At 43.0% G+C, this 23,229-nt stretch overlaps 1 protein-coding gene across 2 annotated transcripts in view; it reads right to left on the bottom strand.

Moving 5' to 3' along the window:
- Positions 1–21,230, bottom strand: part of DIP2B (disco interacting protein 2 homolog B) — a 365,089-nt gene extending 343,859 nt beyond the window's left edge. For both annotated transcript variants that reach the window (XM_073613683.1, XM_073613684.1), the window contains exon 1: positions 21,010–21,230. In XM_073613683.1, the coding sequence (XP_073469784.1) occupies positions 21,010–21,097 (88 nt within the window). In that variant the 5' untranslated portion in view covers positions 21,098–21,230. The remainder of the gene's footprint in view (positions 1–21,009) is intronic.
- Positions 21,231–23,229: the final 1,999 nt, after the last annotated feature.

Raw genomic sequence — 23,229 nt, 5'->3', positions numbered from 1 at the left:
TCGCTCCTATTAGAACGGTTCCGTAGTACAGAACGGGACGCGACTTGTCAGGCGGCTAAGTCGCCTGACAAGTCGCCCCTGTGTGAACCTGGGCTTATTATTAATTATTATTATTTCAGGTACTTATATAGCGTCGTCAATTTACGCAGCGCTTTACATATACATTGTACATTCACATCCGTCCCTACCCTCAAGGAGCTTACAATCTAAGGTCCCTAACGCACATTCATACATACTAGGGCCAATTTAGACAGGATCCAATTAACCTACCAGCATGTCTTTGGAGTGTGGGAGGAAACATACAGCTCAGTACATCATCCATACATGTCAGTAAGTGTCTGAGAACTTGTGAATGTGTGAGGAGCAATGCCTCATGGGACATGTAGTCCTGTGCAGGAGTGGTTCTAAAAGGCAGAAGTTTTCTTTACCTTGCTATTGGGGCACGTTATACTGTACTTAACGCACAGCAAAAAGCAGTGTAGAAACAGATCAAAAGCAAACTATATAGGTGTGTACAGAGCCTTATGCTGGCCACACAGATCAATTTTCAGATGAGAATATTCATATGAAAAATCTTTGTACATTTGCTGAATGAAGGAATGTTGTTTGAAATTTTCACTTGCTTTTAACATTCTGTTTTAAAATGAATGCAATTTCTGAACGAAAACCACATACACTGTCTGACCAAGCAGTTTTGACCAGTTTTCTATTATTTCTAAATTTTCCTGTCACTGTGGTTGAAAACGAACGTAGATTTGACCCCACTAACGATTCGAAAATCAAACAAACGTTCTTAAAATTACATTTTTTTTTTTTTGAAGGAAGACACTGTTTTTGTATGGCCAGCACATAATATATTACAGTTCTGTTTGAAAATCTGCAAAACAGTCCAACTTTTTTTTTTCTTTAAAAAAAGATCTCGGAGTCTGATGATATTTACCAGATTCAAACTCTAATAGTATATACAGTATATCTCTCCTCTAACAGTATATCTCCCCTCAAACAGTATATCTCCGCCCTAATAGTATATACAGTATATCTCCTCTAATAGTATACACTGAGAAGTGGGCAAGCGGACATCTTGTTACACCCACCGGAGTTTTGCATCTTTCACTTATTTTTAACAGTAAACTGAGTTTATATAGTGAAATACAGTACTTAGAAGTCAGTGTGACTGGTTAGATGTTGCATTTTAAAAGCAGCTGCTGATCTTATAGGTTTGTTAATCTGACAGAAGTTGGCTGCTTTTAAAATTCAACATCTAAACATTCATACGGAGTTCTAAGTACTGTATTTCACTATACAGCCTCAGTTTACTGTTAAAAATAAGTGTAAAACACAAAACTCAGGTGGGTGTAACAAGATGTCCGCTTTCCCCCTTCTCAGTGTATCCTTACTATGGAGGAGTGCGGGGTATAGGAAGACAGAGGTGACGGAATGTCACTTCCGTTACACATTCTAATGTGTCACCTAATCTGACGAAACACCAGAATGACTCCCAGAGACAGAGGCATTATGGGATTTGTAGTTTTACCACAGCTGGAGTGTCAAGGTTACCTACCCCTTCAATAATGTCACCTTGGTGACAGGTCTGGGTATGCTAGGTCTACTGACATTACTTCCAAAAACGGTGGCGGCCCCCCCAGCAGTCTCAGAGGTTTGGATGTTTACACATTTTACAGGTAAATTACATGCATAAAAAGCATGTTATACACAAATAGTCTTAGGGAAGGTGTTTTGTGGAAATGAATGGTCTTTGAACTCCATTAGCAATCCTTTTAATTTAATATGACCACATAACTCCATGCCAGTTTCAGAAGAACAACCCTAAAAACAGAGTATGTGATCACTCCTCCTCCTCCTCCTCCTCAGTGCCGCAAAGCAAACCTGAATACAGAGAAACAAGCACATAGCAATACAACATATAAAGCTGCAGTGTTAGCACAAAGTAGATGGGGGGCACACAGACAGCCTTTTTAAAGCCCAACTCCGGGTAACTAAAAAATGTACCCCCTGCAGTGGGGCTGTGCCCACAAGGATTAATTGCTCATTTACGTGTGGAAAAAAAATAAAAGGAAATATACTTACCCAACTCTAAGCTCCTCCCCACAGCTATACCAATCTATGAAGTGTCTGCACCCTCGCTCTCAAGCTATTAATCCTTGCAGATGATTTTATTTCTGCTTGGAGTTGGGCTTTAAGGGTATCAGACTCTTGACTGTATATGGCAAGCTTTTCCTCCCAAGGGCTCATGCACACTGAGCATTAAAAACACTACTTTTTGGGGCATCTTTTCAGCTTCTAATTGCCCCTCTACGTTAGCCTATGTGTCCATGCACACAGGCATTTAGAGGCAGGGGCTTTATAGGCAGAAAAAACCCCACTACCAACGCGTTTAGAAGCGGCAGCATTTTAGCAGGAAAAAACAAAAAAAAAAGAAAAACCGCTTGACACGTGTAAATGAGTCTACACGCGCATTAATGCTAAGCAAGTCAATCACTTGAGCGGTAATTCATTCCAATGACCAGAATAAGTTATTATCCTGGCCAAAGAAATGCATTGACGCCCAACAGCTTGATGCGCCTAAAAGCGTCTACATGCATTAAACATTTTTTCTACCAAAACGCTGCTGTCAAGAGGAAAAGCATTTAGGAGAGCTGGTGTTCTGTCAATTACTGTAGATCGTCGGATAACGCCTCCGACGATCTGCACATGCACAGTGTTGACATCACGCTAGCTGATCAACAAATCAGCGCATGCGCAGATCTCTGGATGCATTATCCGACGATCTGCCACACCCATACACTACAAACTGCACACTGACACAGGCACCTCTCTGCTGATCACCCCGTTGCTACATGTATACAAGTCAGCTTCCATGTGGCCGGAGCCCACACACACCCAGAGACACCTGGAGCTTAGCACAACTTGTCCTGGATCACACACCGACAGCTGTGGCTGGAGCAGCATATGGTGTGTCCGGCACCAGCAAAATGGGCGACGGATCACTTCCCGTTTGCATTTTCTCGAAGAAGACAACGTTATTTGAGCAGTTTTGAGAGGCTATATAAACTAGTTTGACATCCGTCACCAGAGGACCCCTTGATAACGTCTTGTTGGGTGAAACGCGTCTGGGAGGAGACACTAGTGCTGACATCAGGCCACTGTCTGATACCGGGTCTGCAGTGGCACCTATTGTCATGTTTTTATGATTTATTTTATTTTGACTTTTAAAATACAAATCCAATATATACTACACTATGGAGACTTTATCTGGCCCTCTGTGATCTTTATTTACCACAGCTACGTTTTGATGGTGCGAGTTGCGAACAGTCGTCCTCACAACAGATGGTGGATCTACACAGTACGTGTTTGCTGCTGTTACGGCAGCCAGCTTTTCCGGTGTACTGTACTGAATCACCTCTTCATATTTCAAGTCACCACCAATTTTTTGTGCACATCTTTGCACTGAACTTTGTGCTTTTACTAAGAAGTTTATATTGCTGATCTTATCATGAGACTGTGCATTTAAATCTATATTTTTTACTATATAGTTTTTTTTTTTATTGTTGATTTTCACTTAAGATTCGATTTATATATTTTTTTTTCACGTTAGCATTTTTTTCATTTTAGTACTTTTTTGGACTTTATTTCAATGTGCTGTCCATTTATAAACACAGTATTCACGTTTCATTGCAGTTAATAAAAAGTGTGTAACGCCAAATGTAAATTAAGTAATATACCAAACTTATAAATAATCTTATCTGTGTCAGCTGCCACCCCACCACAGCGCAGAGATACACCTTTTTTTATATATGGTGTGTCCGACTCTCCGGGGCATTCATTGCACACAAAGCCCATCTGTCATCACACATCCTGGAGAAGTGACTGGAGCTGTGTGTGTGTGTGCTGGGAGCCATCCAATCATCACATGTGTGGAATGTGAAGATCAGATTCTGCCTCCGCGCTTTGCTGATCAACGGATAAAGCCTCCGACTCTCTGCACATGTGCAGCGTTGACATCATGCCAGCTGATCGGCAGATCAGGTGGAGTGAGGTCTCTACTGTGCATGCGCAGATCGTCAGAGACATTTTTCGACAAACTGCAGTAAATTGGCAGAACACCGGGCAAACTCCCTGCTAGTGGTGAATCACTGTCATTAAAAAAAAGAAAAAAAACAAAACATGTGGACCTGGAAGATTTACCTGCAATGCACAATTGGTGAATGTCAGATTCACTGCTTTGTAAATATATTCCTTAGTGTGCTTAACCTCTTGCTGACCAAGTAACACATAGATGTGGCGATAATAAAAAAGTTGGCTTTAACGCCCAACCATTGCATATGTGCATCTACGGAGGTTCTGTACTGAGATCACACTCCTGCCACACTGACCAAGTGATCTCTGACAACTCTTGGTCATATCTTCTGACTGAGAGCCAATCACAGCCGACACACGATAGAGAAGCAGTGCTGCATACTGGCATTAACGCCCACTTACAGGGCCGCAAGGAGACGGAGTGAAGGGGTTAAGCACTATGGATCATAAACAATAAAATGCTGTTTACCCCATTTTCCATCCACTGTTTTTTTGCATGCACGCCAACAGCAGCGACATGTCATTTCTCAGGAAAGGTTTGCCGATGGTGACAACAGTGGACCATACCTGTGCAATTTGTGTTAAAATGGCCATTTGTAGCCTCCTTTAGAAGCCTGGTTTTACTGAGTCATGAGAGTTCTCTTACCGTGCATGCGTCAGCACCCTACAACAGTGTGAATTCCACCTTTAGAGTTCTTCCCTGCACTAGTACATCAACTAACACCAGCCAGTATAATAACAATCTTTCACTTGGGTATTATGTCCTAATTGCCCTTTTAAAAAGTGTCTATTAAAACGGGTAGTAAACCGCCTAAATGTAAAAACAAGTAATAACGTCCGTCTATTTTTTTTTTTTTTTTCGTGTCCATCAACACAACTCATTTCTGATGAGGAATGGCAGTGTGCGCCCCAGGTGCGATTATTTAAGAGGTATGGAAACATTTCATCATGCAATGCTAATAGCAGGCAAACAACAGGAGCGCATGGGAAAACACCCAGAGATTAGAGTCCTGATTCACACACAGGAAAGTCCATGTCTCCTAACCCGGAATTACACAAACACCACATGCTAACATAGGGCCTGTCCCGACACCCAACAGTGTTAATAAAACACCACTGATAGCATTTGCTTTCAGTCCTCCTGATCTTCCTAGACACATCACACGTCACATCACTATTCCAGCCATCCGGCTTATTACAATATAATACACACCCAAGGGACCGGCCTGATAATATGCCTCTGTAAATCATGCTGTCAGCACACACAATGAGCTCACACTTCTCATTTCTTACAGCCAATGCAACACATCTAGAAAAACTACAATTGAACAAATGAAACCATACTGCATATAAAACTTCAATAAGCACAGTTTGTAGGTAAACTAGCCACAAAATCTGGAAATATGAAAAATCTTGTCAGTACATTCAATAAGGTCACCAGATTTGAGAAACGTCATTAGAAAGTACCTCAAAATTTCATTAGTTCTTAAAGGGTTACTAACCCAGGACCATGCATTCAATATATCTGGTCTCCCACAGTACACAGAAAATGGAAATGCAATTATTTTAGTAAATATAAACTGCTAAATACCTTTCCTCATCAGCAGTTAGAGCAGTCTTGTGACTATCAGTGTCTAGTTAAAACTTGTAAGAGGAGTTTTTATTCTCCCATGATTGTCCAATGAGAAAGCAGGACCCCTGACCCTCTCTCTGGACAGTGCTGATTGGCCCTGTGCTGATCACATACAGTCTCCCAAGAAAAAAAAACTCCCTAGCAAGACACACCAAACTGAGCATGTGCAGCCCATCCCCTGGCTCTGTAAATATCAGGTTATTTTTTGGAGAAAGTGGAAGAAGGAGATGATCAGAGAAGACAGGATCAAACAGCCTTTTTACACAATGCAGAAGATTAACCCCTTAGGTTCCACAGCGAGTATAACAAGCATGCTTTACTGCATATACATACTGATTTTACTGTTGTGAGCTTAGTAACACTTTAACATTCAATTTTGGAATGAATAAAATTTCCCAAACAAAAAAGCACATTCACTGTTCAACAAAAAAATTTTACTTGGTCCTTGAATTTTCTCATCACTATGGTCAAACCCAAGTGCCAATTTGACCCCACTAACCATTACAAAATCAAATGTTCCAAATAGAACATTTTCTACAAAAATTCTACTATGTTGTTTAATAAATGTAATAGATAACCCCAGTCCAATAGCCCAGGTAGGCCTCATTTACTCGGGTCTCATAATGCTATTTAAAAGAATGAAAAGACAAAAACTCTGATCGACGCAGGCAATGGCCATTCCTTCAGCCATAGAGAAGCAAGAATCTTACAGTGTCTAGGGTCTTTGTTCTGTTAGATATATGTAAAAGAATACCAAGCATGGGAAGATCTCATTCACACAGGCGTTATCGACCCATGCATTCATGTGATGAGCCTTCTTCAGCTGCCCAGAATGCACAGGTGTTCCGTAAAGGCAGCCTGCTCAAATCAATCACAAGTGCCCAGCTGCACAGACCTGAAGGATCTCCGGGCCGGTTCACGCCACAAAAACGCACTATAGATCCGTTCCAGATGCATGTTAACACTTCTTTAACCACTTCCATACCATGCATATTCTGGCACTCCTCTTCTACTTCTAAAAATATTTTTTTTGCTGGAAAATTACTCAGAACCCCCTAACATTATATTTGTTTTTTTAAGCAGACACCCTAAGGAATAAAATGGTGGTCGTTGCAATGTTTTATCTTGCACGGTATTTGCGCAACAATTTTTCAAATTAGTTTTTTTGGAGGAAAAGTTTAATGAATTAAACAAAAAACAGTAAAGTTAGCCCAATTTTTTTGTATAATATGAAGGATGATGTTACGCCGAGTAAATAGATACCCAACATGTCATGCTTTAAAATTGTGCACGCTCATGGAAAGGCGCCAAACTTCGGTACTTAAAAATCTCCATAGGCAACGCTTTAAAATTTTTTACAGGTTACCAGTTTAGAGTTACAGAGGAATTGTTGCTCACGCTCTAATGCACGCGGCGATACCGCACATGTGTGGTTTGAACGGCGTTTACATATGTAGGACTTACGTGTACGTTCACTTCTGAGTGCAAACTACCGTGGACAGGGGCGTTTATAAAAAAATGTTTACACTTTCTCTTTTACATTTTTTTTTTATCACTTATTACTATTACAAGGAGTGTAAACATCCCCTGTAATAGGAATGGTGCATGACAGGTCCTCTTTACAGAGAGACATCTCTCCTCCAGGCTGGAAAGCATGAGATCATGAATTTTTTTCTTTAGTCTCATGCTTACCAACTGTGATCGCAGCTTTGTTTACAATCGCGGCCCGAACGTGACGTCATAACGCCACACCTGGGCCTCTGACGGTCATAGAAATGACTGGTGACCATCTGGTCACCGGAAATCTCTATGGTCATCATTCGGGGGCATCAGATTCTCCCCTCCAGTCGCCTGTAAGAAAGATCAAGCGGTGGAACTGCCGATATGAACGCTCTTATGGTGCACAGAATCGCCGGCTGAAAACAAGGATATCTGAATGATGCCTGTAGCTGCAGGCACCATTCAGATATTCCCACTGAAAGTAAAAGGACGTCATATGATGGCCTCGGGCTGGAAGTGGTTAAAACATTTGCAGACGCATTCTTCATTTCTGTTTCTTTTTTCACTGCACCGGGGTCCAGTTCCTTTTTGATGCATTTTACTCCATTCCAGTACAGTTCTGAGCAAGAAAAATGCAGCATGTTCTACTTTTTTTTCTGGAATTGGAACACACTGGAACTGCAAGCACTAGTGTGAACTATGCCATTGAAAACCATGTAACCTACTTTCTATGCATTTTGAATGCAAAAAAAAAAAAAAAAAAAAAAAGCACTGCAACACACGTGGTGTGAGCAAGCCCTCCAAGCACATCTTGGAGTGCATACCCTAATGTGTACGATGCCTTACATTGTTACACGCCAGAAACTGTTTACCTTTCTCTTTTTTTTTTCTTTCATTTAATTAATTCCTATGAACCACAGCTGTACAATGACATCAGCTGTGCTCTGGTGCAGTGCAGAAAAATGCCACATGTCTGCATTTTTACACAGCACACTACAACCTACCCCAAGGCAGAATTGTGGCGAGAATGGGGCACAATGAAAACAATTGGTTTCTGCTTGCCCTTGAAATGACCTGCGTTGATCAGGCGCAGAAAAACGCAGCTCACCGCACACAGTAAGCCCTAAGGGGATCAGACATGGAACAGCAAATTAGCTGCTCTATTGCTTCTCTCTTCTGTAGTTGGGCTTTTTTTTAACAATTTAAAATTACTTACTGGTTCACTTGGAAAATAAAAAATATTATATATAAATATGTCCTGTTTTTCCCTTTCCCAGAGCTTTTTCTATTGAAATACAGCCTTTGCTGCTGTTCTATTTCTTTGCCTTTTTGCTGCACTGTATCTCAAATTGATAAAGTGTGCTATATATTTAACACAGACAATGCATTTAGAATGAGATGTGGGGGAACCTCAGAGTCAACAATGGGACTTCTTTATATTTGCTTGATCATGGGGCAGATATTTACTGTAAAAGTGACATGCCTAAAATGAAAGGTGCTCATTAGAACAGCTGAATTTTAGAGAAGAATTGCTCCACATGCAACAAAGTAACGTACTTGCCCTAATACATAAAATGCTCCTTTCATCCTCTCGTGGAAATCTGCTCTGCCATATTAAATATAGACATTGGTGGCCAGCTTCTTCTGAATTTTCTGTGATGGCCCAGCAATAACATCGGCACCAGATTTGGTGCATGTACTATACGAGATCTGGTGCAGTTTGTTATTGTTTACACATTGCCATGGCAACACGACACTTAAAGCGTGTGTGTGTTACCCCAGGATTTCAGATTTGTGATATGTGATATATATCGCGCTTCATTGATGACTTTGCTGCCTGGCTACCCTACTTTCTCTCCTCTGAAATACCCACCATTATTCTTGGTGACTTTAACATTCCTGTCAATGTCAACAGCCCAACTACAGCTAAACTTCTCAACTTAACCTCATCTTTTGACCTAACCCAATGGACACATACTTCCACTCACTCCAATGGTAATACCCTTGACCTTGTATTCTCCCATCTCTGCAACCCTGGCAACCTCACCAACACCCCCTTTCCTCTATCTGATCACAACCTCATTACTTTCACTGTATCCTTGCCTCCAACCACCCATCCCTCCAAGCAGCAAACAATTACTTGTAGAAACCTTCGCCACTTTAACCCTTCTCTTCTCTATTCTGCTACTGACAACCTATATGACATAATCTCTCCCCTGTCCTGTCCTGACCTGGCCACTTCTGTCTACAACAGTTCACTCTCATCATCACTAGATGCACTTGCTCCCCTAACCACACGCAGAATTAGGCCCCGACCGTTACAACCCTGGCAAACTGACAACACTAGAAATCTCAAGAGACATTGCCGTGCTCTTGAACGACTGTGGCGTAAAACCAAATGCCTGCAAGATTTCACCCTATATAAATCTGCCCTTCTAAAATACAATTCATGCCTCCATGCTGCCAAACAAGCCTACTTTGTCTCTCTTATTAATTCCTTGTCATCCAGTCCCCGTCGGCTCTTCTCAACCTTTAACTCTCTGCTTCGTCCACCACCCCCTCTACCCACTAACTCACTCACTGCCCAAGAGATTGCCAATCACTTCAAAGACAAGATCAATGCAATTCGTGAGGACATCTCCACTGTGCGTACATCTTCCCCACCCATCATACCTTGCCCAGCAGCACATTCAACCCTCTCCTCTTTTGAATTGGCTACTACGGAAGAGGTTACAAAAATTTTCTCGAATGCCCACCTAACCAATTGTCCCTTGGATCCTGTTCCCTCACAACTACTACGGTCACCCTCTTCTTCTATCCTATGCTCCCTCACCCACATCTTCAATCTCTCCCTTTCTAGTGGCATTTTCCCCTCCCCTCTAAAACATGCACAGATCACTCCCATTCTTAAAAAGCCCTCACTGGACCCTACCGACCTGAACAACTTAAGACCCATCTCATTACTCCCATTCACCTCTAAACTTCTAGAACGCTTAGTCTACAACCGTCTTAGCTCCTACCTCAATGAAAATAACCTTCTTGACCCCTTACAGTCTGGCTTTCGCTCGCAGCACTCCACGGAAACTACCTTACTAAAACTCACTAACGATTTACTAACTGCTAAAACCAACAGCCAGTACTCCATACTCCTACTACTTGACCTCTCTGCGGCCTTTGATACTGTTGACCACCCGCTCCTTCTCAATAAACTACATTCCCTTGGCCTCCGAGATTCTGCTCTATCCTGGTTCTCTGGCTATTTATCACAGCGCTCCTTCAGTGTCACCTACAACTCTGTCTCCTCCTCTCCATTGCCCCTTTCTGTGGGGGTCCCCCAAGGCTCAGTTCTTGGACCCCTTCTCTTCTCTATCTACACCACCTCCCTTGGTCACCTAATAACTGCCCACGGCTTCCAATACCACTTATACGCTGATGACACCCAAATCTATCTGTCTACTCCTCACCTCACTCCTTCAGTCTCCTCTCGCATTACTAACTTACTAACTGACATATCAGCATGGATGTCGCACCACTTCCTTAAACTAAATCTCTCTAAAACTGAGCTATTAATATTCCCCCCCGCCCGTGCCCCCCTCCATGACTTTTCCATCAAAATCAACAATGCAACCATCAGTCCCTCCCCTCACGCCAGGGTACTAGGTGTAATCCTAGACTCCGACTTGTCATTTCAGCCTCAAATCCAATCATTGTCAAAAGTTTGTAGAATTCACCTCCGTAACATCTCTAAAATTCGCCCTTTTTTAACAAATGAAACCACCAAGCTCCTCATTCACTCCCTTGTTATCTCTCGCCTTGACTATTGCAACTCCCTTCTCATTGGCCTACCGCTCCATAGGCTATCCCCTCTTCAGTCTATCATGAATGCTGCTGCCAGACTTATCCACCTTACCAACCGCTCAGTGTCTGCCAACCCTCTACTTCAATCCCTACACTGGCTCCCAATCACCCAGCGAATTAAATTCAAAATTCTAACCACAACATACAAAGCCATTCACAACTCTGCCCCAAGCTACATCACTAATCTTGTCTCCAAATATCACCCAAATCGTCCTCTCCGCTCTTCTCAAGACCTCCTGCTTTCAAGCTCTCTCATCTCCTCCTCCCATGCTCGTCTCCAGGATTTCTCCAGAGCCTCTCCCATCCTCTGGAACTCGCTACCTCCATCTATCCGGCTAGCCCCTACTCTTGCTACCTTCAGGCAATCCCTGAAAACTCATCTCTTCAGGAAAGCCTATCACGTCTCCAACTAATCTCCTACCACTTCCACCAGCTCCTTCCCCACAGTTACAACCTTTTGTACCACCTGCCCCACCCTATTAGATTGTAAGCTCTTCTGAGCAGGGCCCTCTTAATCCTATCCTATTGTATTGTATTATATTATAACTGTATTGTCTCCCTTTTATATTGTAAAGCGCTGCGTAAACTGTTGGCGCTATATAAATCCTGAATAATAATAATAATAATAATAATAATAATAATATGTGCCTCCTGTACAGTGTACTTATATGAAAATGTCTCCTGTTCTATTTGCATTGCTTCCTTTGTGTGAGATCCCTGGTGTTCCTGCCATTTCCTCTACTTTCCTGTTACAAACTGACCACACTAAGCAGGCGAGCACACCGTGGTCAGTTCTCTAACTTTACTCTCCTCCAATGATCAGACTTGTCCTGACACGCCCCCCTCTGCACAGTCTTCTGTTGTTTATCCTTCCCCAGCTCTTATGTAGCTGAGAATAGAGGGGATGTGATCACTTCTAAAAAGGGAACAAAGGTATTTATAATGTGTCTGTATATATATATTATATATATATATATATATACATACACATATATACACACATACACACACACACACATATTAACATTTTTTGCCTTTCATTTCAATTTTAGACGGAACGGGTTGTTTTACAAGGTGTTCGTTTACATTCACTTTAAGTCTAGTATACACGGGCCGAATGCCAGGCGACATTGGCTGCTTCAATAGAAACCAGCCAACATTTGGCCCGTGTGTTTGGCGGCCGGCTTCTGTGGAAGGGTCATGACCGAAAACAACCGCCATCCGATCAGCGCTCTTAGGCGGGGGGCCATCATCCCCCTGTCAGAACAGAATAGAACAGCAGGGGAGATTGCTGTACTAACATTGGATTGTTAGTACAGAGGCTCCAACCAGAGCTGTGAGGTTTTTTTTTAGCTAGTAGTATGTACAAGGCTTTACACTAAGCAAATGGGAATTTATAAACAATTACATGTAATCTCTGGGAAAAAAGCCCTTTTAACCCTGAGGTCTCTGTTTACACATTGGATATTTCTGGAAAACACTGGTGAAAAGCATTCCCAGAAGGCAGCTGGAAGGCACTGGCTACATCACCAGTGTGCAAGAAAATCAGGAAGCAAATTAAATGAAAAGTTTCTTAAAAAACGTTTTTATTTGAATGGAATGTTTTTATAGATGTGTATGCAAAGCTATATGCAGGTCCGACAAACAAAATACCCAGCATTACATTTTACACTTTGCCCTTAAACATAGGCACAGGACAATTATTGTATTTTTCTTTGTATATGCATGCTAGAAAGGAAGTAGATGAAAACATCTGTATGGCCGTGTTTAATAGCATGTCTATACTATTTTTTTTTTTTTTTTTAGAATACAATTTTCCAGCACATGAGCCTCCTTGGTTTCAGCCAACAATACTAATAAGACCGGTCTATTAACTTACATAGATGAGATTCCACAAGATAACATAGCTTAGAATGTGGCCCGGAGGGTATCGAAGTACAACTTTCGCTACAATTTTGTAACAAGACTGCTCAGGCCTAATTTACACTGAGACCAATTTCCTAGAGACCAACAGTTCAGAAAACAATAGCAACATAAGGTTCAAAGTGATATAGAGACTAAAAAAAACTCCAAGTAAAGAGCTGAATAAAGAGTTAGAATTCATATATGGAACTGTTCCAACTGCCAAAGAATTTAAAAATTCTGCTCACACTTTTGTCCAATAAGCTTACCAAATTAGTGGTGAATCCACCCAAATTTAAGCCAGGGGGCTAGCCATGTTGGCACCCCTAGCTCAACAAAATAAAAAGGATTGTGCCAGGTGGAAAATGACCAGCCGAACAGTGGCTGCATCTTCTTAGACTGGGACCCATTTCTGTCTCTTGTGGGTTGAACAGCCACAATTTGAGCAGTCTATGCCCGAGTCATGCAAGGCCACCTTCAGGTTGGCTATAGATGTCTTTTCTTTTTGGTTAGCCAAGGGGCTGATCGGAAAAAAAAAAATTATATATATATATATATATATATATATATATATATATATATATATATATATATATATATATATACATACATATATACATATATATATATACACTGACAGCAGGACTCCTCTCCTATCAGAATACACTGATCAGCTGCCACAGACGCCTGATCAAGAAGAACTTTCCAACAGTCCCATTCGACATAAGTTTAGATAAACTTCTGTGGAGCAGGAACAGCCATAGAATCAAAATCCAGCCAGACCCTGTTGAACCATATGCATTTTGATCCATCTATGGGCAGCTTAAAGGGTAACACCACTTTCGTAGGGAGGGGGGGGGGGGGGAGTAGAAATCGCAAATAAAGAAAAAATAATATAGCATATACACTTGTGACTCAAGTCATATTGTAATTGAATGTTATTAAAAATTACCTTTCCTTTTCAATCTGCAGCTCTGTAATGTTCTGAAAATGCAATGCAATATGGCTACCTGGAGGTGTTCTGTATACAGATTGTGTACAGAACACCCCCAGAAACATCATTTCCTGCTTGTGCGATTGGCTCACAGATTCTCCAAGAAATCTGCCCTAAAATATAAGTAAGATTTCAGGCATCCCCTGCAACAAAAAAAAAAAATGTAGTTTTTGGTGAGGAAATCATTTCTAAAAGGGATGCAGGCCCAGCGGCTTTCCTCACTCCAGCCCTCCTGCACAGCTGATTGATAATTATGAAACCATTCCCATTAGATTCACTGATCACATGGACACAGACAAACACACAGGGATTTCTTCAGAATAACAAAAAGCTAGGCATCTGCAACAAAGTCTGTTAAAATCCCTGGAAATGTACATAGATCACTCAGACGGGAATGTTTTTTTCTCAACAAAAGTGGAGTTATGCTTTAACTCCTGCCTGCAATTACACAATGAAACAGCAGTAGGGCTCAACCATTCAGAAGTAGATAACACTGGCTATTCAGCTTGGCAAAAGAATGTCATCAAAAGACTTAATAAAAAAAAAAAATCCTAATCCTCTAGCAGGTAAAACAGTAGTTTCTTCTTTTTTTTTTTTTTTTAACTTTACATTTAGCAGATTGTGTTGATTTTACCTTTAAGGGCCTATTCATAGTATGTGCGATGATAGATATTTTACTACACAGCAAAACGTCTGTCACCACAGGGACACACAGAAAACAATTGTTTCTTGTGTGTCCCATTCACACTGCAATGCAGCCCAGCATTGCAGTGTGCTGTGATATAAAATGCAGACATGCTGCATTTTATTGCAGCGCACCGGCCCAATGTTAGGCAGTGCAGTGTATCGTGCTGCAGTATAAAACAACAAAAATATATATAATAAAAAAAGGACGGTGCAGTGCACTGAATTAGGCACCACACTGCCCCCTAGCCTGCCAGCGACGCACAGGGGCCATAGTGTTGAATCACTCCAGCTGCTCTGTGATCATGTGTGAATTCACCCTAAAAGAGAAATGTATCCTGCTGTATGCAATCAAACCGTACAGTAAGTTTAAGGAGCAACTAAATACACATTGCTGGGCTGACTTACTGGCAAAAATCTATATTTCTTTGCTAATCCAAAACTGGTTAACCTCCCTGATGGTATCCCCGAGTGTGGCACAGGGTTAAATTTCAGTCCCATTAGCGGTAACCCCGAGCCACACTCGGGATTACATTGCAGGATCCTGGTGCGGAGTTACTTACCTTGTCCCCAGGATCCTGCGATGTCCCCCGCTGTGTCTGCGGGCTCTGTCCTCCTCCGAAGCCTCTCCGTGCCAGGCTCCGTTCCCTGCGAGCGTCGCAACGCATGGGGGGCGGAGCCTGGCGGCAAATTCAAAAAAAATGTACAAACCATAACACATACAGTACTGTAATCTTACAGATTACAGTACTGTATGAAATTATTTCACATCCCTTTTGTCCCCAGTGCTTTGGCCCATGCCATGCATGCAGTTTTATGTTATATATACTGTTCTTTCTGCCTGGAAACAGGAGATTGTCCATAGCAACCAAAAAGTGTCCCTTTACGTCAAAAGTGGCTTTAGACCAGCTAGATAACAGCGAAAGTAAATTAGAACATTCGCAGAATTGAGCGATAGTGAATAGTGGGGAAATTTTATTATTATTATATTATTATTTTTTTTTATTATTTATATTTATTTATTATATTATAATTTATGTTTTTGTGTTTCAAACTTCATCATACCCGGGATATCTACTAGACTCTTGTTTGGACAGATTTAAGTGTGTTATTGTTAATAATTACAGGCCTACAATATAAAACTCCACATTTCCATGCAAAATAATTGTACCGCTTTCAGCACCTAAAATCCAAAATAATCATACCGCCAGGGAGGTTAAGGCTGCATTCACACATATGGGCATTTTGAATTGTGGGCAAAATCACCACGATTCTGCCTACGATTTCAAAACGTCCAGGTGTGAATGATGAATCGCACTTTCAGATGCCATTCATTTAAATGCCACCTGAAAATGCAGTGTGGTTCTGCTGCGATGGTCCTGAGATAAATCGCGACAAACCACATTGCGTAAAGCTTGTCACCCAAAAAAAGTTCAGGAGCTTCTTTTGGGCAACATGCTTCATGCGATGCGTGAATTGCACAATGCACATGCCATTCAATTGAATGGCACCTAAAAACCGCATAGCGGTTCTGCCGCAATTGTCGTGCTGCAATCATGGCAGAACTGTCATGGGTTTTTAGGTGCCATTCAAATGAATGGCATCTGAAATGTGCATAGTGCGTTTTGTCATTCACACCTGGGCGTTTTGAAATCGCAGGCAGAATCACAGCAATTCTGCAAGCGATTCAGAATGCCCATGTGTGACTGAAGCCTTAGAGCAGCGGTTCTTAACCAGGGGGTCAAATGATGATTTGCCAGGGGTCACCAAATCCTGGGCTGTTCCTGAAGCCTGTACCACTCTCCCAGAATTTTTGCGGCCGCCCAGCTGGGCTGCTCCTGGAGCCGTGGCCGCCAACTCAGGCTCTTAGCAGCCGCCCATTCAGTTCACGGCATGGCTGGGGGGGAGAGACTAGAGGTCAGCTGACTGGTGAGAAATGTCAGGTGACCCCCCCACCAAGGTGTAAGAGAAGGAAAAAAATAGAGAATACATGGAAGGGAGAGGAAAAGAGGGGGAGGAACAAAGAAAAAGGGAGAGAAAGAATAAGAGAAAGAACAAGAAAGACGGCTAAAGCGAGGGATAGGGAAAAAAGAAATTAGGATAGAGAGATAAAAGGGAAAGAAAGGAGAACAAAGAGAAAGAGTGGTACATCCTAAAATGTACCAAAAGGGGTTTTAATACTGTACGAGTGGAAGGGACTCAGCGCTAAATGTCCGTGGGTTAGGGGCACAAATTACTTGTCTTGCCTTGGGTGCTGACAACCCACGCTACGGAAATAACTGGGGAACCCCCCTAAATGCTGTTAGGGGGTCCCCACAACAATATTTATCAAGGGGTCACAGCACTAGAAAGGTTGAGAACCACTGCCTTAAAGGCACTCACAGGTATTGCAAAAGGAGGAAGATCAAAAAACAGCAGTGATTTTATTGTCAATGTTTCGATGAAGCTCGGTTCATCTTTTTCAAGACACTTGTGTTTGCTGTTTTTGATCTTCCTCCTCTGCAAAACCAGCGAGTGCCTCTAAACCAGTTTTGGATTTATATGGATTTCTTTGTGGGTGGGCACCTGGGCATTTAGGGACTATATTTCTGCAGTTAGTTTTTTAATCCAGGCATTTGTTTTATTCCATTGCAAAGCTATACAGTTGGTCTGACTGTCATTGGACAAAGAAGGAATAGCAGATCATTGATGAGCTCATCTCTGTCTTCTCCTCTCCAGTCAGCATCTCCTCTCCAGTCAGCATAGTCCATGTTAGATTCACAGTACTGTGCAATGCAGTAAAACCAGATTGGATTACACTGCTGCCAACTTCTCACTCAGCCCTAAAGCTGCTGGCAGGTCATTGCTACGGGCTAGAACAAATGCATATTGATTGAGGTGATATTTAATATTACATAAAGTGCTCTCTAATGAATGTATGGCTGTATTAATTGGAGGCAAATGCCTAGATTTATATTCAACAAGATATCGGCTGCTGTTCTTATACAAAGCAAATCTGACCAATCTTCCGCTCTCATGCTAAATACCAGATCCCCCAACCCTTGACCAATGGGCGCCCTTTGCCATGGCTGCAGGGAAAGGGGTATCCATGTGGGACCTACGGAAAAGAGTATAGCAAAGCCTGTAGAGTACACAAGTGAAGCCAGGCACAGCATAGACGACAGTACTTGGAAGAGGTTCCTCATTGATCAGAGACTTGTAGCTGAGGGTATGAAAACCATAGAGAGGGAGAGGTGCAGGGAGCTGGCCTGCCATTAAAAGTATTATTATCTTCACAAAACTGAAGCCTATAGGACACATTCACACACTTGTGCCTAGCAGTGTCATTCTGGCCCTGCATACAACAGCAAAAAAACAAAAACCAGAAAACAACCTAGAACAAAGCCGTGTCTGGGGCCATAACTGGATCCTAGTTTACGCTACTGGCTGCCACTCAGGGCCAACATTTTATTATCAATGTGTAGCCAAAGATGCCACCTCTGCCAATCACACACAATTGAGGTTTACACGTTGGCTCTGAGTGAGTCATGCATGCGGTTGTGATACATTTTCAGATTTACCTCGCCCTTCAATTGTTCACAATAAGCCAAGATCGTTCTGTGCATGTGCCGCCACTGCATTAATGAATCGTTCACAACCGACGTGTAAACATCAACAGTGTGTAAGCAGCAGTGGCACTACTGTTGACAATTACATGTTGGTCCTGAGCAGCAGTGGTGGCCCAGAGGGTCCATTCACGCTGCATAATCTTACATACATACGCAGGATACTGATACATTTCTACACAGGATCTTGCTGCCAGCAATCAATACAAGTGTGTAAATGCGGTCTCTAGAATAGAAGTTTTTTGTCCCCGAACATATAGGCCTAAAATAACCTAATCCCAACAGATAACCTATGAAAAACAAACCCTAACAAAGGATTCCCAATGCATGACCCAGGTAGTATCTGTACCATAGTGTACGATGTGTGTCTAAAATGTTAGGTAAATGGTCCAATATCTCAATGGCAACATGGGTATCCACAGACGTGTCGATAAGTGTCACCTAACGTGCAGTACATGTGACCATCAGGGTAAACCCACTGCAGGCAGTAGAACGTAGTCAGTACGAGAGGTAGGGTCAAAGTGCAATGGAGCAACGAGTGAATATCAAGGTCTGCTACAAATTGGGGGAAATGGCGACGTAGACAAATGAAATGCTGTTGCAGAAGCCCGTGAGCAGAACATGTGTAACAACTAGTTCAAACGATTTTGCGTCGGGGAGGAAACGACTGGAGATGAGCCACTTTGGGTCGACAAGCAGAACCCCAGACACGGTTGAGTGTGACAAATGCTGGCACAAGATCGGTGACGGACTCCGATTGATGGCAGAGGAATAGGGCATTAGAAAGGACACAGTGCGGCCCCATTGTCCACGAAGAATTGGGTAAGCAGAAGGTCTGTTCCTGGTTTGTGCCGCACAGACAAACAGAAAGCAAAACGGATGGAAACCTCTGGAGACTTCATTACCATGTGTGACCGCGATCCGTGTGCGTCAATTCTTGGCTTATGGTGGCATTACCTGTTCTCGATCATCCACTGCACTCCCCTGGCCTTCTTTTCGTTTCACCCGCCTGAAGAGCGTCATGAAATGCGCACATTTTGCGGCAATCCAAGAATGTGTAACAGCGATTCTGCAATCAATTCCTAAAGAGGCTTTTGCTTACAGTTTCCAGAAGCTTTACGAACGTTGCCAAAAGTGTGTCGTGAAGGATGGCGATTATTTTGAAGGCCAATAAATGTAATTTGTTTGTATCTTGTTTTCTGATACCATTCACCAAACTTTTAAGACACACCTTGTATTCCTCGGTCACAGGTCAGCCCTCACAACACATGGTCTACTGGCCTGCACTAGCTGTATACAGCAGGTAGAAGCTAAATGGTTGTCATGGATGACAAATACTTTTCTTCTGGACGAAGGCGGCACACCGTCCATTGTTCCAGGTACTGCAACCAGCACATTTTTTATGTCTACATGGCTTTATTGTATTATTTTCATACTGGCTCCATGACACTAGACACTCCTCCAATGATTTGCCTGATCATACTAAGGCCTCTTACACACGGAATGCCTAAAAACACCACTTTTTTAGGCTGTTTTCTTCACTTATCTGAACGCAGCCCGTTGTTTTTATTGGGTCTATACACACAGGCATATAAACTGTGTATAGATCTGTATTGGCAAACAGTATTTTACCCGTGTAGGACACATCCCAAGGAAAGCCAGTGTCATTTTGACAGATGTCTCCACAAAAACATGCATTCACCATAAAGCCCATCCTCGTTTTTATGTTGGAATGTTCTGCCTGGAATCTGCATTCATGTGTACTCATGATATACCAGGAAAACCCAAAGGGCTGAATCTAGCCTACAGCAATATATGAATTCTGGGTAACTTCTCACTACTCAAATCACTTACCCTATGACCGACCATAAAACTCCAAAGAATATTATGACATACACACAAAGTGCACAGATCTGGGTACAATCAGAAACAATACAATGTGTGTCTACCATTCGCTGAAGAACTATAGGTGACAGCGTGCCCTGTGAAGGCACCATGCAGCCTCCCATGTGGAAGGATCCCACCGCCCGCTCTACCTGACCTGGTTACGGTACCGGTGCACAGATCTGGTTATGGCTTTAATCAGAAACAATCTATGTGTCTCCCATCTGCCTGAAGAACTACAGGTGCCACCTTACCCGGTGAAGGCACCATGCAATCTCCCATGAGGAAGGATTCCACCGCCCACTCTACCTGATCTGGTTATGGCTTTAACCAGAGACAATCTACTGTGTGTCTCTCATCCGCTGAAGAACTACAGGTGCCAGCGTGCCCGGTGAAGGCACCATGCAGTCTCCTATGTGGAAGGATCCCACCGGGCGCTCTGCTTGTGACATGCCTGCAATCTGCAGAGCCACATTCTCAGGGACCCTCTTTGTTCCCCGGCAGATGGAAGGCTCAGCCACCCTCTATTAATTAGCACTTATTGATAAGATGCCAGCACATTCCTTGGCCCAGGAGGAGGCAGCAGACAATGGCAGACATCACAGGGGGCTCATCATACATGTCATCACTCAGCATGGACAATGGTGCCAATCATAGATGGGTAGAGCATTGGGAATGACAGCTGATCACCTAGGGTGACATATCAAGACAAGGGTGACAATGTCATTGCTGGGGCTCTCCTGATCCATGGGGGTCCCCTGTGATAGGTCTGGATGTGATGAGAAGCAGCACCTCATCCTCCCCCCTCTCCTCCTCCAGTGTCAGGGCAGCCACACATACACCGCACTCACCTTCTGACAGCTCGAGCTCCAGCTCGGCCAGCTGTTCTCTCACCTCCTTCGGGAGGGCTGACAGGTCGAAGCCTCCTCTCTCCGCCATAGAGCCGGCCGGGTAACCTCTTATGAAGCCCAAAGGTTTGAATTGCCGGGAGCTCAGTGCATAACCCTCACTACGGCCGCCATGCCAGGCCCAGCCTCGCGTCACATGACCACACAGCCGCACATAGACATCCCACGACTGACAGCGTGCGCACTGACCCCACGCGGGCTGTGCCGGTACTGCAGGACAAGAGCTGACTGAGGAGCTTCCCAGCTCATAGGCGTTGTCGAACCGGGACGTGACTGCCACCTAGTGAGCAACCCTGAAACTTCACCTTCCAATAATAACCCCTTCATGACGGAGGGTAAAACAAACCTATAATAAGGCTTACCTATAGGCAGGGCTTTTTTTCCAGCGGGAACGCGGGGGAACGCAGTTCCGGTGTCTTGCCGAGAAAGTTTCCCCAGCGGATAAAGACCCCCCCCATGTACTGCGCATGCGCTGCGCTTGCGCAGTACGAACGACTACAGGGCCGCCGAAAATAGACGAAGATGAACAGCTGATCGTCAGCTGTACACGGCTCCTGCGCACTACATTCTACCCTATGTCCACCATCCAAGTGAACATAGAGGTAGAATAATAATATCCTGAACGCAGCGAAGCCGTGCCCGAAGCGTGGCGAGCGTAGCAAGCCCGCGAGGGGCCTGTTACAAATTCTTTTTTATTAAAATAGTCTTGGCACGCAGGCACCATGTACAGCTGACTCAAGTGTTCAGCTTCGGCTCTTTTCGGCGGCTCCCTTGTTGTTCCTACTGCCCAAGCGCTGCGCCTGCGCAGTAGAGGGGGGTCCTTATCTGCCGAGGGGAACTTTCTCGGCAGAACACCGGCACCTCTTGGACTGACTGTATGTAATGGGGATTGCAGAAAAAAGAGGGTTCCTCAAAAAGAAACCCCAGGTCGGACTTTAAAGGCACAGCAAACCAAAAGGATAGCAAAAAATATACATTTTAATATATACAATATGAAAAGGACATTACAAAAAACATAAAAAATCATATATATGAAAATATACATGATATAAGATATAAGTTACCCTGAACGTTGAATTCATTTGCACTATCTAATCAGTTATTTTTTTTTTTTTATTATATATATATCTGTACCTCTGATATTGCACAACTTATGTATTTATGATATTTGATCTGTGTTACTATATGCTCTGTTATTATAAAATTATACCCATAAGCAAACCATTATGTTATATACACTACTGTTGTTACACCTTGCTACGTTGTTCAAAATTATCGGGACATTTAGTTTTGTTACGCACCATACTCCATGATGATCCTTTTTGGCTCATGAAACATCCATGTTGTTTTACTTGCAGGGGTGTAAACACATATTCTGATATTCATTTTGTCTTTGGTTGCCAGGGGATTTTGTTTGTGTTCCTTTGTTGGGCATGTCATGTGGTTGGGGGGGTGTGTTGGACAGGCTTGGCTCTCTTCTGATGATGTTTTGTGTATGGTTCCGGCGGTTGAATTTGTATGTTACTTCTGGGCCTACTCCGCATATGTTGGTGGCTATCACTATTTTCCCCTATTCGTGCGGTGACGTCACTGCGTTGTAGCAAGTTCACACTGACGAGCTATACACGCCCCCTCTGACGCTGCCTCAATGACGTCACCGCGGTGTAGCACGTTTATATTGACGAGCTATACACGCCCTCCTCTGACGCTGCCTCAATGACGCGGTTCACCGCTCAGCTCCACCTGTCTTCCCGTTTTGGCGCCAAGACGAGCGGTGGGCACGCCCCTTTTGGCTCCAAAAGTAACTATTTATTGTTTGTACACTCATTACACTCTTCAGAGCGCTTTTGCTTTTTCCCAGGGGACTCCTATCATACCAGATTTATAGTAAGTGCCTGCATACTGATTTTTATGTATCTTTTTACTTTTTTATTCCCTTTTTTGGATATAGATACGAACTTCTAAGTACTTATCTTATGTCTGTCATCGGTTATTATAGGCTCTGTTTTTGGACTTACATAGTCCTATCTGTATTACTGAGTGGACACTACATTTGGGGTATACCAAAGTCCCCCCTCTTTTTGGAGCTATCTTGGTGTACTGTTATCCTCTATCTTGAATGGTATTGGTTTGCATGTTTTTTTCCATGTATTTATTATTAAA

Source organism: Aquarana catesbeiana, linkage group LG02, assembly GCF_042186555.1.
Source record: "Aquarana catesbeiana isolate 2022-GZ linkage group LG02, ASM4218655v1, whole genome shotgun sequence".
NCBI classification, from domain to species: Eukaryota; Metazoa; Chordata; class Amphibia; order Anura; family Ranidae; genus Aquarana; species Aquarana catesbeiana.
This window is presented reverse-complemented; position numbering and strand designations above follow the sequence as displayed.